Source organism: Columba livia, chromosome 18, assembly GCF_036013475.1.
Source record: "Columba livia isolate bColLiv1 breed racing homer chromosome 18, bColLiv1.pat.W.v2, whole genome shotgun sequence".
NCBI classification, from domain to species: domain Eukaryota; kingdom Metazoa; phylum Chordata; class Aves; order Columbiformes; family Columbidae; genus Columba; species Columba livia.
Window position 1 is genome coordinate 11,455,973 of NC_088619.1, and position 14,087 is coordinate 11,470,059.

General features: G+C 48.3%; 1 protein-coding gene and 1 long non-coding RNA gene across 8 annotated transcripts in view; both read right to left on the reverse strand.

Annotated features, from left to right (window-relative positions):
- Nucleotides 1-14,087, reverse strand: part of RGS9 (regulator of G protein signaling 9) — a 29,872-nt gene that overhangs the window by 12,898 nt on the left and 2,887 nt on the right. For 5 of the 7 annotated variants that reach the window (XR_010467074.1, XM_065034989.1, XM_065034990.1 and 2 more), the window contains exons 2-11: nucleotides 12,619-12,715; nucleotides 10,017-10,067; nucleotides 9,745-9,851; nucleotides 9,419-9,470; nucleotides 8,382-8,440; nucleotides 7,929-8,005; nucleotides 6,308-6,389; nucleotides 5,939-6,001; nucleotides 848-877; nucleotides 101-162 (exon numbers count right to left, since the gene is read on the reverse strand). Coding sequence is in view for 6 of the 7 variants with exons in the window: in XM_065034989.1 (XP_064891061.1) it covers nucleotides 101-162; nucleotides 848-877; nucleotides 5,939-6,001; nucleotides 6,308-6,389; nucleotides 7,929-8,005; nucleotides 8,382-8,440; nucleotides 9,419-9,470; nucleotides 9,745-9,851; nucleotides 10,017-10,067; nucleotides 12,619-12,715 (680 nt within the window). In the remaining variant the exon portion in view is untranslated. Of the gene's footprint in view, nucleotides 1-100; nucleotides 163-847; nucleotides 878-1,732; nucleotides 2,497-5,938; nucleotides 6,002-6,307; nucleotides 6,390-6,554; nucleotides 6,579-7,928; nucleotides 8,006-8,381; nucleotides 8,441-9,418; nucleotides 9,471-9,744; nucleotides 9,852-10,016; nucleotides 10,068-12,618; nucleotides 12,716-14,087 lie in introns of those variants that run through there. The other 2 variants (XM_065034992.1, XM_065034993.1) reach the window with 2 other exon arrangements.
- On the reverse strand, nucleotides 2,431-5,923 carry LOC135575781 (uncharacterized). Its single transcript, XR_010467075.1, has 2 exons — nucleotides 4,652-5,923; nucleotides 2,431-2,647 (listed from the first exon to the last, which is right to left on the reverse strand). It is a non-coding gene; the product is annotated as an uncharacterized LOC135575781 (long non-coding RNA).

Below are 14,087 nucleotides of genomic sequence, written 5' to 3' on the forward strand. Positions count from 1 at the left end.
GCTGAGTCACCAGCTGCCGGAGCAGACTGCTCCATCATCTCATTAGGAGATGAGCACTGAAGTCTAATTAACGTGTGGACAAAAGGAAAGCAGGACTTACCCTCCAAGAGAGACAGAAGATTTCACTCGGGACTTCATGATGGCCTGCTGATAGTACATGATCTGAGAGGGATCAGACAAGCCCATGGTTAGGAGCACAGAGACATGAAGACAAGGCCATGCCCACGCAAACCTCAAACACGGCCTCTGCCAGGTAGCAAGGCCAACTGCTTCTTCCCTAATTATTGGATATCCAAGGAAACAGAGAATCCCTAAACTGCCTTAGTAAAACAGTTTTCTTTCACTGAGTTTATTGCAAATGCCAGAAGAGCATTTTGCAATGTGCAAGTAATTAAAAAGCACTCCCCATGCTATATAAAAATAGGATAATAGCTACCACCCTAGGCACCTACAAATGCTCTGGATGATTTAGCACATAATTATCATTGATCCTTGGCTGTCTCTACCCTGGCGCCACTGGATGTATCTCCTATGGTTTCCCCACCACTAATTTGGATCTATTGGACTTTCGCCTGGTGTCTGTCCTTGCATGAGCCTTCCCGGCACCGGCAGAGCTGCTGGCTGCCAGCAAAGCGACGTGCAGAGGCAGGAGACGTCCTGAAAGCACATCCACCAAAAGCTCCGTGGGGCAGAGACTCCGCCAGCCAAACCCGGGCGCTTTCAAAACTGCTCATCCCCTGCAAAGGGGATTTGAGCCCCCGTGCAACACCAATGTACACAACACAGTCATAGAATCATTTCAACACATACAGGATGAACCCCTAGAAGCGAGGGAAGGACCACTTACCTCTCTCCTATAAACGTCCATAGTTTTTTTCTGTAAAAATAAAGAAACAAAACCCATTAAATTGGGGTGGGTGCTTTCACTCGCCTTTTTTGAGACATGAAAACATCGTTGCAGGGCTGCCATTGTGCAGCGCTCTCCAATTAATTCTCATTACAATTAAAATCAAACACAGCAGCTCAGCTAATCAGGGTGTCATCAAAGCTAAGAGCATCCACACACCGTAAATCGTTCCATTAGCTGTATTTACTGTTTAGCATTGCTTCTTCCATCACAGGCTGCCTGTATGCCTTCAATTAAGGGGTTATTCTAATGGTGCTAAAATAGATTCGTTTACGAGACACAGATTAGATCATTCAATATTAGCTAAAGCAGACAGGAACCAACACATCGCAAAATATAAACACCACAATTAAAAGCCTCAGAAGCGGTATCTGCTATGCAAAGGGTGCTTACGTTGTGATTTGAATAACTCAGACTATGTTACATGTCATCCACAAATGAGCAAGCAATTGAAGGCAAGCAATTAACTGCAGGGTGTTTATTCACGCAGCTTCCTTTGAAGCACAGTTACTTTGTGTGAAATAAACTTGAGGAAGGAGAAGGAAAGACAGGCTACGGCAGGGATGCTCCCAGCCAGCCTTTAAAAGCTTATGCAGTGCTTCAGTTCCTCATCTCCCGCTTTAGCCAACAAGATCTGCATCCCAGAATTACTCTGTCAAACCAACCCGTGGGTCTGCAGAGTGCCCTGGGGAAGGGCAGTTTGTGAGATGAAGCATTTTAGCCATCATCACTAGTCCTGCTCAGGGGGGAGAAACCATTCTCTCTATGGCAGAAAAATACACATATTTTACCGAAACTTGGCTGGTTTTGAGAGGGCACACTCACCGTTTCAGCAGCGGGAGCCAGATATGCAGCAGATCAGCCAACCTGTACCGCACTGCCACGAAGCCAGCCCATCTGATCCTAACGCAAAGCCAGTGTAGTGCTAACAGAAACCCTCACCGTGGCATCGCAAGGAAGCTTTTTCTGCTGGAAATGCCACGACCAGCTCTGAATGACTCCAGCGTGCATCATCTCAGCAGGGACAAACAGGAACGCAAACAGCAGCTGCAGCAGCAGCAACGCTCTGCTGGCCACACACAAGGAACTGTGTGTGAGGGGTGACACACCAACGGGGAGAAAAAGCTCTTGGACCATCAGTCATGAGGCTGTACAGCCTCTCTCACTGATTCAAAAGCTCCTGGGTCATCTGTCTTATAAATGATGGAGGACACAGAGCAAGGAACAGCTTCTATCCTTCTCTGCTCTGAGCTGCACCCCTGATGCCACCCCAGCTTCCATGCTGACACTATTTCTTCCCCCATTTCTACAGCATCATCATTTCAGATACACTGTAGAAATGGAAGGAAAAAAAACCAACACCACCTGGTTACATTTACTGCCCTACAAGTGCCCTCTTTACAAAGCTTTGTTTCTGTTTCAGGCCAGTTATTTCCTGCACAATAGCAGTTCACTGTCTCCTTGGGGAACCGAGATACAAACCAGGCCCCATCAGATTTACAAGTGCCAGCTCAACTGTTCCGTTTGATGGAACTTCAGCGTGGGTAGCACATTTACTTTAGGAAAAGCAACACGTTAAAATCATTAGACGGTTTTAAAAGGCCGCCCATTTTTTTCTCTGTGCGGTGGGGGGGACGTCGGCATCATGGCTTGAAGGCAGCTCAGGTGGTGATGAAGTCGGTTATCTTCTATAGGGGCCTTAGAGGCAGGCAGCACACCACACACACACGAGACAAACAGCTGTGGGGAAGAGAAAAAGAACACAGTAAATTAAATGTTACATAGAGTAGGAAAGGCATGAATTAAAATGCCATCACAACAGAAAAATTATATGTGGGTGAGTAAAAATCAAAGCTAATGCCATGTCTGCAAACAAGATCTTTTCTCTTTTTTTAAAGGATCCCCTCCTGTCACAGCCTGAGCTCTGAAATCCACAGCGACGGGGAAGGATCTCAGCTGTTTCACCCCAGAGCTGCACAGCATTTCATCTCCTTTTCTCCCACAGCGCTCCCGTCACATTTCCAGCCTGGCTGCTGGTCCAAGGGACCCCAAACACTCCCTGTATCCTGTTGAGCACTGCCAGGTGTCCCCACCACCTTCCCTGTCCCCGTCAGCAGCAATCCCAAAGTGCCGTGTACCACCCACCCACCCTCATTTGGAAGGAAATCGTATTTGGAACAAAAGAGTAATTTCTTATAATGAGATTAATCTTGCAATGCCCTTAACGAGTGACTTATCGCAATTACTGCGGATAAGCTCCCCAGCCCTGCAGGCTTCAAATCAAAATGGCAATTAGTGAAAGACTTGGGTCTGTCTCAGTTGAGTGCTGTTCAACACCCTCCTCCCCAAGACGCACCAGGACACCCTGGGAACCAAGAGCTCCCGCAAGAGCTGGGACACCTGCTAATTTCCAGCTACCCATTGGCATGGACCTCCTCTGCTCCACATTGTGGAGCACAGGCCACTGTGAGCTCGTTTTGGACCAGGGCACTGCAAATCGCACCCGCACTCTGCCCTAACGCCACGGTGCTCTGCACATGCAGCTCGGCCAGGATGACCACGGGGATCCTGTGAGGATGAGCATAAGATCATCTCAACATGCATCTCCACTGCACTGCTGCTTCCAGCACAACAGCTGGAAACCACACCTGGAACTGCCCGCATGCCCAGTTTCACTCAAATTGCCAGTTTTCCCCTATATCTTATCTGCTGCTGATCCTGTTGTATCACAAACCGTGATGGACACAGCAGAAGTTCTGCATTTATCAGGCAGCCAGACTAACAAAGACTTATGACATTAAAGACCAGCAATGACTACGATGATCTGTGGCTGATTTGCTGCATACGACAAGCAGGGGCACTTCATTCAGTAGTCCCTGAACCCAGTGCAGTGATTTTTGGCCAAGCTAATGCACCTTTCAGAAAGACTCTCTGGTTACAGAGGGAGGCAAAAGCCGAGCGTGTCCCTGCAGGGAGGCAGCGGGCTCCGTCAGTTGCCTGGTAACTCTCTAAGCAGCTGGATCATGAGCCTGAGATCTGGATAACAAAAGGCTAAAGCATCCCTTAATTAGCTGTTGGATGGATGGTTACATCTGCCCAACTACAACTCCTAACTCATTATAACCGCAAGGGATGCTCATGGGTCAGTAATGAAAGTCCCTTTCAAAGGAGTGCAATATTTGGCTGAGCACCTGTTTATCCCAGAGGACTCTATCAATTAGGGAGGGAGCAGCCTACCAAAGGGGCTGAGGCAAGTGAAAGAGATGTTCACACCAATAGCAGCTTCAAAAAAGTCATCCTGATGTCAGAAATTAATTATCACCAGGAATATTTTCTGTCTTAGCTGCCAAGATAAAAGAAAACTAATTGGCCAACAAAGTGAAGCTGGATTGAGTGGGAAAAGAGACAGAAACCGAATAAATGGGCGCTGGATTCATGCACTCATTTTCTGCTCTTATCGTTTCACCCCTGTTGGAGCCAGGGGCTGGGCACGCAGAAAACATCAATAACGCTGCGCTGCCTGCAGCAGGGCTGAGATGGGGCCAAAGCAGCTCAGTCCAGCTCAGCATTTACTGGCAGAGCTTGGGTCATGCTGTCTGCTCATCACAGGTGCTTGTGAGAGCACCCTGCAGCAATAATAATAATAATAAAGCTGCTAGTCCAAAGGTGGCTCTATGTGAGCTTTTGGCTGTCTCGTGTATTGTCACTCGATCTACCAAAAGCAAAAAGAGGAGCAAAAAGAACCTGATCTCTTCAGCTCGGCCTCCAGAGCGGAGGCACAACTCAGAGAGCAGCTTCAACGAGAAAGGCGGTGAAGTCACCTCAAAGCTGGTGTCCTTTGGCTCATGCCCTCCTGGGGGTCCCTGCCGACAGGAGGAACCGAACATCAGAGACCCCTGAGCCGAACCGAGACCCCTCAGCTCGCTTCCTCTGTGCTACCAGGCAGCTGGCACACGGCTATGGGCTTTCAGACTGTTTGCAAACCTAAAATCCCCTTCCATGTCAGCTGTAAAACTGTGGGCGAGAAGTTGGCTTACTGCTCTTCTCCATCCCTCTCCCTTTCCACCGCTCCTTTCCTCTTAAAAAAAAAAATAGTGCTTTCGGCAGCTACTACTTACAGCAAGAAAATTTAAATACACCCCAACCCTACATTTTGCTCATTTTCAGTCTCTATAGCAACAGAACACAGTTGGCCAAAGCAATTATCCTGCCTCTGGCTGTTGAGACGTTTAAAAGCCGCTACAAAAATGAGAAGTTGTGGGAACATAGTGAGTGGGATCGCAGTAATACTTGCATTTAATTGCAGAGAGACACTTTGACTTGGCTCCCAAATGAACACCAGTAAGTGCACGAATGCAGGATCGCTTAAAAGGACTGAAGGAGCAGGAGGAGAGCAGCTCCAGCTCATAGAATCATTTCAGTTGCAAGAGACCCTTGGGATCATCCTCACCCCCAACTGCGTTTGTCCGACTGGGGACTCTGAACCAGTCCCACTCAGTTCCAGCCTCCCAGGTCTCAGCTCATTCATGTTGTTTCTTTATGGTCTAGCTGTACAATATGTGTTCTTAAGGCAACATTTTGTGTCTTCAACCCACCACACCAACGTCTCCATCTTCTTGCCACACATTACCCTTTCAGAGGTATTCTGGCAGTTTATTTTAAACATGGATCTTTCCTCCGATCCTTTACACCCCCCCAACGCCACATTCAGCACTAATAAAAAGGGAGCAACAAGCATCTGGAGGTAGAGGATTCCTTAATCCAGCTTCACCAGCAGAGAAAACATGTCCTGTAGCTAAACGCTCACACTAACTGCTGTGGCAAGAAGCTGACAAAGTGTTTTCAAGCCAAAAGATGCTGCCAAAGCCTATTTTGAGAGTCCCACCCCCTGGACAATGAGACGGCTTCAACTTCTGGCCTGTTTGGCTGTCAGAGCTGAGCAATCCCAGGGACATTGTCTGGGCCCTCCTGAACAAATCCAGTGGGTGTGGGAAAAATGAACCAAAACACAGCCTGTCTCACCTGGTTTACCTTGTTTTCATTGGGATCCGTTACGCGGTCTAACCCGTACTCTAGGGCGTCCAGCATGCCGGGCTGTTGCGAACAAGAAACATCAAGAGCTTTGTAACTCGTTTGTGTTAAAGTTGTGGTTCACACAAACGCACACAGAGACCCTCAAGCCCCCAGCAGTGCCCCGGGAGAGCTCTGCCCCCCAAATCTGAGCACAGGTGCTGCTGCTGGACCCCAATCCCTTGCACCTTTGTGAGCCATGAAGGAGAAATGTGTGGAGCTGGGGCTGACCTGTTCCCCGAGGAGCAGCATGAGGGTGCACAGCCCACAGTGGCTGCAGGGAAACCACCACCGAGGCACTAAAGCCACATGCCGACATCTGCTACTTACAGGAGTTCGGTTCACCAGCCAGTAGGCTCTCTCCTGGCAGTCCAGCGCGTACCTGTCCGCCTTCTTCCGCTCCTTCCCTGCCCTGCAAAGCCAAGAACAGGATTTAACCCTGCCAGGGGAATTAATGAACTTTGCTCTCCCAAAAGCAGCGGGAGGAGAAAGGGGGCACACGCCCCAGCCTCCCCTGCCCCGTGGGTCCCAGCCCGACCGCGTGATGCTCCATTGCAGCCTCCCGACCACATCTCACCCTGGCTAATTCCGCACTGCAGATCATGCTGTTCACGTGGCCGCACATGACTGTAGCTTTTGAGAAATCATCGTCTTCCTGAGCTCCGCTGGGAGCAGACACATCCTCTTTTGATTAGACGGACAGCCCTTGGGTAGAGTTTTACGTCAACAACCCGCTACTTGCGGTCAGTCCTGCCGCCTCGTTTTTATCTGTCCCCAATATCCCCGGGCAGTATCTGAGGACTGCCACGCAGAGATACACCCCAGACACATCTCAGCCCCATCTCACAGTCAAGTGGGATGTTTCTCACAGAAATTATTTGGAAATGGGGCCAAGCAGTGTTCTCAGGCACTAAAACCTAAATCACCTCTACTGTTGAACAGAAGAAGCGCCAGCATGGCTTGGGCTTGGACCAACTAATTCTTTCCCAGACAAGTCCTGGGCACAATTTGGGACTTAGCATGGGCAAAAGAGCATTCCCAAAAGGCTGTTTGCATGTGGCCACCCCGCTGTGGTTAACAGGGTGTATGCGGGCTGCTCTGCACCAGTCTGCCCCAGCGCCACCATCAAACAGCCTCAGACGTGTTTAATCTACTAGTTCAGACACAGTCTTGGTATCTAACTTTAAAACTGTGCTTGGCATCTCTTAGCCCAAGTCTGACCTCAATTTACAAGAACAACAGTCTCGTGTTTAATGAGACAGTTATCTGATGAGCTGTATTCTGATGACTTGGCTACCAGCCCAGCAGAAACAGAAACGCTGCTGAACGGCAGAGGCAGCGCCTGCAGTGCTGGGAGGTAGAAAAGGTGAAAGGAATGTACAGAAGTAGGAAGCACCTCCGAAGGAGTAATCCCATCTCATGTTCACTAATTTTCCTGGGAAACTGAAGGATTCAGCTCTTAAAATTAAACCGTTTTGGCTGGGTGCCTAAGTGTGCATGTCAGAGTTTTCTCCAGAAGTCCCTGCTGGGAGCATTTATTGCTGCTTGATTCAGGCCATTCGGTTCAGCTGCGAGACATCTACAAGCAGAACCAGACTCAAACAGCTCCTAAGTCCAGTGGCCTGATCCCCAAATGCTCACGGACAACCCCAAGCTAAAAGAAGTCATTTCTAATGTGGGCTGGCATGCTGCGGCATCAGTCCAGTTGTTTGAAAACAGCCGAAATCCTTCACGCAAAGTGTGAAGTGAGCGAAGTTTCCTTGCTAAATGGAGAAACACCCATCTGATAGGAAAGGCAGGTTTGTTTCGCAATCTTGAGGGGCGCTTGCAAGTTATTTTAAAGCTGCAGTTTGTGTTTTTAAGCTGTAATTTAACTGTGTACCAAGACGGTGAAGCTCTGCCTCCTCAACCCCCCCCCAGCGATGCAAATAGGGAACGCAAGTCAACTCACTTGTACTGCTCTTTGGCCTGCATAATAACGAAGTCCCACTTGTAGTTTATTTTTTGATTGAGCATGTTGTAATGTTCCTGGAATAAAAATAAGAAAGCAGTTAGTGTGAAGATTCTGGACAAGGCGCTCCCATGCTAAGGGTTTCTTGACTCTCCAGAGCTCAGCTGGGCCAGCCTGGCAACCAAGCCAAGAAATCTGGATTGTTCTGAACATAATTACCTGAATTGCAACAGCTCAAAAAATACCACTGCAAGGAGAGCAATCACCCCTGCTAAAACTATCATTAACTTCAGAGTGTTTTCCTGTACTGGCCACTTTTTCCCTTCCAAAATTTTGGCTTTTGGCAGTGCTGGACTAACACCTCATGCAATACAAGAGGTGGGTTTCATTAGTAACAGAGGGTTAAAACTACAGCAAACGAGCTTGCAATGGAACAAGTACAACATTCCTTACCTTTTCATACTCTTCTAAAATCCCTTTCCTCTTAATGTTCTTCTTCGCTAGGTAAATGGCTATGGAAGGAAAAGCAAACAAGCAGTCACTTAGACCAGCGAATCCAAGAATAATTAAAAATTTCCCCATGTGACAAGCATTCATCATCTTTGTTACAACATATTCCAGGGCATGAGCTTCAAGCTCACCGAAATAAAATGAACTTGGTGCTTCCAGCTTGTTGCTGACACCTGAGGAGCCGGGCTGGGAGCAGCCCCGCAGAACGGGCCGTGTGAGATTCTGCCTGTGGTCGCCTCTCCTTTGGGAATTCCGAATGGGTTTCGCGGGTCAAAGACCACCGGACCAACCCTTGAAGATGCTGAGGTTCTTCAGAGTTTGACCTCCAAGTTTTCCAAATACAGGCCAATGTTTTGTTCCATTCCAATCTAAAACAGGCTTTTTTATTTCCCCAGATCTACAGCATAACGCAGACAAAGTCATCTTGGTATAAACAAATCAGTCTGTGAACTGCGCAGCCCCCAGGTGCAAACCAAGCTGATCAGCCCAACTTTCATGACCAGCCCTATAATAAAAAGCATTATGAAGACAGCAAAAGATTGACAGGGAAAGAGCCATCAATGAGATGCTGTGCATTATATAAAGAAAGAACTATATCCAAATCTACAGCAATAGTCTTGGCCCCAGATCCAGAAATACACTTAACTACTCAGGGAAACCTAGCCTTGTGTTTAAAGTCTTCCCTACGCAGCAGAGTATTTCAGATGTGTTCCAGTCTGATGGATCTTAGTGGAATGTAAGAGAAGCTCAAGCACTTTCTCTCATCAAGTCCACCACAAGGTGGTCACACCCAGGGCATTCCCTCAGTTCAACACTACTGAGAATTATTCACAAAACAGCATGAAAGAAAATGCAAGGGCTGGTCATCGCATGGGGACACACAGCACAAAAAGACGAGCAGCAAACATGGTGCAGGACTGCGTGCACAAACACAGGGGCTTGCACTGCGCCTCCCAAACACGTACAACGTTATAACTCACCATAGTCCGTGTCATCAGCAGGCCAGGCCTGCACGGGCCAGAAATAGGGGGTCTGCAGAAAAAACAAGTCTTGGTGAGTGTGTAACAGCCCTGAGCTCATACTCCCTCAGCACAGGACGCTAATTTAGCTGAAGGAAGTATCATGGTTTCCTTGTGAATTGTAATGATGATGTGACACAGAACTGGGGGAACTGGTCTAAGGCTTCTCTGTGGATCCTCTTCTCCTTCCTCCCGCAAGCTGAGCGACCAGCAGGGCTGCACACCTGCCTGCTTTTCAAACAAGTGCTGAACTCCCTCTCAACGGCTTTAGACAAGGTGCAACTCACTTGAAACCTGTACAGGCTGCCGTCTGTCTTAAGGGTGAGGTTCTTTGGCTCCTGGAGAGGGTAGATGTATCCGTATTTGACAAACAGGTCTCCCAGGTGGAGCGCCTCTGAAAATGGAGAAAGTGGACATTTTGATTGCACAGGAACATCACACTGGAATTTAAAAGTGAGCTGCTACACAGGAGAGGAAAATTAAGAGGTTTTGTCTACAGAGACCTTAAAATTTTACAACTTGAATCTGAAAAAGCCTCCATTTTGACATTTCTACCCACCTTCCTGAGTGATCTGCAAGCGCTGGAGAATCCACTGCAATATGTCATTACCTGTAAAGCAAAGAAAACATCAGGTGCTTGAAATCCATAGGCCAAAACAAGAGCCCTCCAGCCCTCCCTGCTCACTGTGCTCTGGAGCCCACCAAGCACTCAGACCCCTTCTTGCGAATGTGATTTCAAACGCACCACACGAGAATAGCAGAGATAAAACACACTGCAGATCTCTCGCTGTTCCTCAGGTTTTATCCTGACCGAGCAAGAGGGAGCCCGAGGCCGGCGCTGAGCTCAGGATGGCGCAGCACGAGTGTGCGGGGACGCATGTGGCCCAAGCAACACTTAAACCATCACTGGCTTAGAAAGGATTTAAGCAAAACACAACAGCCTCGACCCCCAGGGAAGGTGAAGTGCCCCTTGTTTCACACAGTCTTGTCTTGAAAGGTTCGCTGCAAAGTATCTGGAGATTCACCGAGCACAGACCTGCCTCAGTTTTTGTAAGAGACCAGTGACAGGTCCTCTTGAGTTGTTTAAGAGACACGACTTTGTAGGAGTCACAGGACAAATCAAACAAGGTTTCTGCATTCACAAAGTCTTCGCCTCCCCCAGTTCTCCTGGTGGGGTGCAGGCCAGTCACACCCACAGGCAGCACAAACCTCCAGCAGCTTTAGTTTTATGCTCTGGGGGCAAATTTCACAAACCTCCTTCCAAACACACTCATTTCCCCGATCAGTTTTTGGTCTTTCCCTCCAAACGTCCCCCAGGATTGCAGACTGAGGTGTTGACCTTTCTTGACATTGCAGTGATGACTTAACTTTCTAATAGGGGCTCAGAGCTCTTATCCTACTGCCTGCTTCCTGAAATAGATGAAATTAAAGGATTATCTCATCACTCATTTCTAGACAGGTCTCTCTGTAAGCATTTTCCCCCAAAGATGCACATTTAACGTGGAGGTTTATTTGCCTTTTCTGTTGCAAGCCATTTTCCCGACACCGAATTTAACCATTAGCTTCCTGCACATGAAGAGCCAGCTCTCTCCAGTGGATCTGTGTCCACTGCTCTGGTATCTTCACCAACCCCTCACTAAACAAGAACCAGTCTTTTGCGTCACCCAGAAGCCAATCAGTATAAATGCAATTTGTGCAGCACTAAAAACACCATAGTTTAGAGAGTGATGACCGCCACACAAGGAGGCTGGAACTCACTTGTCCATCACGAGCAGAATTTATCATTTATGCAAGAGGGAACGTGGAGCAATTCTGGTTAAGGAACCAGAATAAAGCAGACAGCACGCAAATAGGTTGAGTACTAACGGGCATTCTCCCTCCACATCACCTCATCGTGGACTTTTAGGAAGTGGTTATTTTGGTCAGAGATCAAGAGAAGTATTTGTTCCCCCTGCACTCAATCCTGGTGGCACATCATCTTCAGGACAGCGGAAGCTGATGTGCAGCGCTGCCTTAGCCGTTCACCCACAGCTGGGGGGGCAAGGGCAGCTCCTTCGCAGATGCAACACACCCCACCAAATTCAGCTGCGTAATAGTCATGTCAACCAGGATACGGTTTGTGATGTGACGCGCAGGCGGTGCTGCTGAGCACAAGCTTCAGATGTCAGCCAAGTTCTCCTTACCCTTTCACTGACTGATCCCATGGGCAAGTCACTTCATCTCAGGGCTTCTGCTTCCTCATTTGAACAAAAAAAAATGGGGCAAACACCACAAAGGGTGTACTAGGCTTTGCAAATACAGTGGGGAAAAATGAACCTATTTGGTTAAGTTGTCTCCCGAGCTGCTTGAAACTGCTGGTTTCAGTGGGAGTTTGTGTTCTGAATTTCAAAGTGCTGCAGAAAGACCAAAGCAGGAGGGGGATTGGGCAGAGTATGTGCGAATATTTACAGCGGAGGATCCCTCACAAGAGCTTTTGTGGTGCTTGGAGGACAGGGGGGCAGAGGCACTGGGGGAGCTCTGAAAAGGAGGCGGTTTGAAGGACGAGATGTGACGAGATGTGACGAGATGCCACATGGATGTGACGAGAGCCGCCTGTGACGCCGTACGTGACACCGCACAGCTCCCCGTCCGCTGCTGCTGCTCGAAGGAGGAAAAACCCATCACCTAGAGGCAGAGAAGTGGGCTGAATATTTTGTTATTTTCTTGCATACTGAAGAAAAATTATTATCAGCAGAAAAGGTTAAAAGGGAGACTAATTGTTTATTGCTAATTTCTGAAGTACTGTCTTTCAGTCTGACTCCAGGCTGCCTGTGTTAATTGGATTTTAATATTTATCTTTATTTGCGATCCAGCCTCACTGGGACTATGACAGATCTGGAGGCTGAAGCACTTACTCACCTCTGTGCTAAGGGAAAGCAAGGTCACTCGACTTAAACTCTCACAAGACAGCTGAAAGCACGTGATTATCAACCTTTGTGGCTCTGACTCAGAGGCAGGAGCAAAATGAGACAAGCAAGAATGAGATAAAGGGAGCAGGTGTGTCTCAAAGGATGTACAGCAAATATTTTTTGGAACACGGGCTCCCTGGGGTGGCCACAGGGTCCACATGGGGCTTTCCTTTGATGAGCTTTCTTGGCCCCTTCCCTTGACAAAGATCTTACCTGCCACAGCGTGTGGGATGTTCGTGATCATCACCCGCTGCGTCTGCGTCTTCACGCCCGTGTCTGGGTTCTGCATCTCCATCATAAGCGCTTCGATCTGCAAAACACGGCAGGGACGGGATGTGTCACAGGAGGGGATGGGGGGAGCCCCAGGGCCAGAGTGGGGTGCACTGGTGGCCCATGGGAACAAATGCAATGGCCTCAGTCGTCTCCCCTTGTCATTAGAGATGTCACCTCCAGACCGTGTCAGCTCTCACAGACTGACAGTGTCACTCCCTCCTACAGAAGGCACAGCCAGGGTCAGCAGATAAGGGACAGGATGCGACCGCTCCATGAGAGCTCAGCTAAAAATAAAAAACCAAACATCTCTGCTACCCATAAACGTTCTCCTCCAGCTTCATATTGCTGGGGTAACAAGAAAGAAAATGGGAAGGAATAGAATCTGCGCTTCTATGGCACAAACACCCCAGCTGTGCACGGGCTTGTAGATACTGCACCACGCACCACGAAAATAAGCAATATTTTGGCTGGAGACCAAGCAGAAAAGGTTCTGTTTCTGGTCTGCAGATAGTAAACAGACAGGGCTTCTGAAAAGCAGCAGGACAAGCACACGGCTCTGACCAGGGCTGAGCAAGATGCTCAGAGCCCGAGGAGATGAGAACAGCGCGTCCTTTGGAAAGGCACAGCCCCCACCCAGCCGAGGCTTTGAAAAGCTGCCCAAGGACCCACAACAGCGGGGAGCAGGATTTATATGAGGAAAAGAAGGATAAAAACACAGGAACGGGGCCCAGGAGGTGCACAGGGGACTCTCCGGCCATTCCTGCGCACGCTGCACCCGCTCTGTGGAAGATGCTCTTCTGTTCATCTTCTGCTTCCAGAGATATTAAATCAAAACCAGTCCAACAGGACCAATTTGGTCTCTCCGCACATTCATTTTGGGTGAGGCTGGAGCTTTTTAACTAGGATTAGAGGATTTAACAAGCGTGACTTGATGACACTCACGCATAATGAAGGGCATTGTCTTCACAGGCACCACAGTGACTTTGGTCCCGAGTCTTGCCAAGTTCAGCGAGGATTTAAGCTGTAGTGACAGGACGCGCTCTGAGCTTGACAGGGCAGAAATGGATTTTCAACCATTTTTAGAGCCAGTGTCAAATTAATACTAAAATGGAGAAGCCTGGTAGAATTTAACACAAATATTTGTATAAATACTCTATAAAATATTTTTAATTAGCAAAACCAGACCTGAAGTGATGGAATATGACGACTTTTTTAGACCTTTTAACCGCAGCCCTGATTTCAACCTCAGCAAATCCAAGGCAGCTGGGTGAGATGAGGCAGGGCAGGATGGTCCAGCAGGCAGGGCGCTAATTTAGGAGGCTCAGATTCAGTTCCCTCTAAGCAAACACACTTATTCTCTGCCTAACTGTATTTCCTCTCTGCAGACACCACTTGATTGCACAGGGATA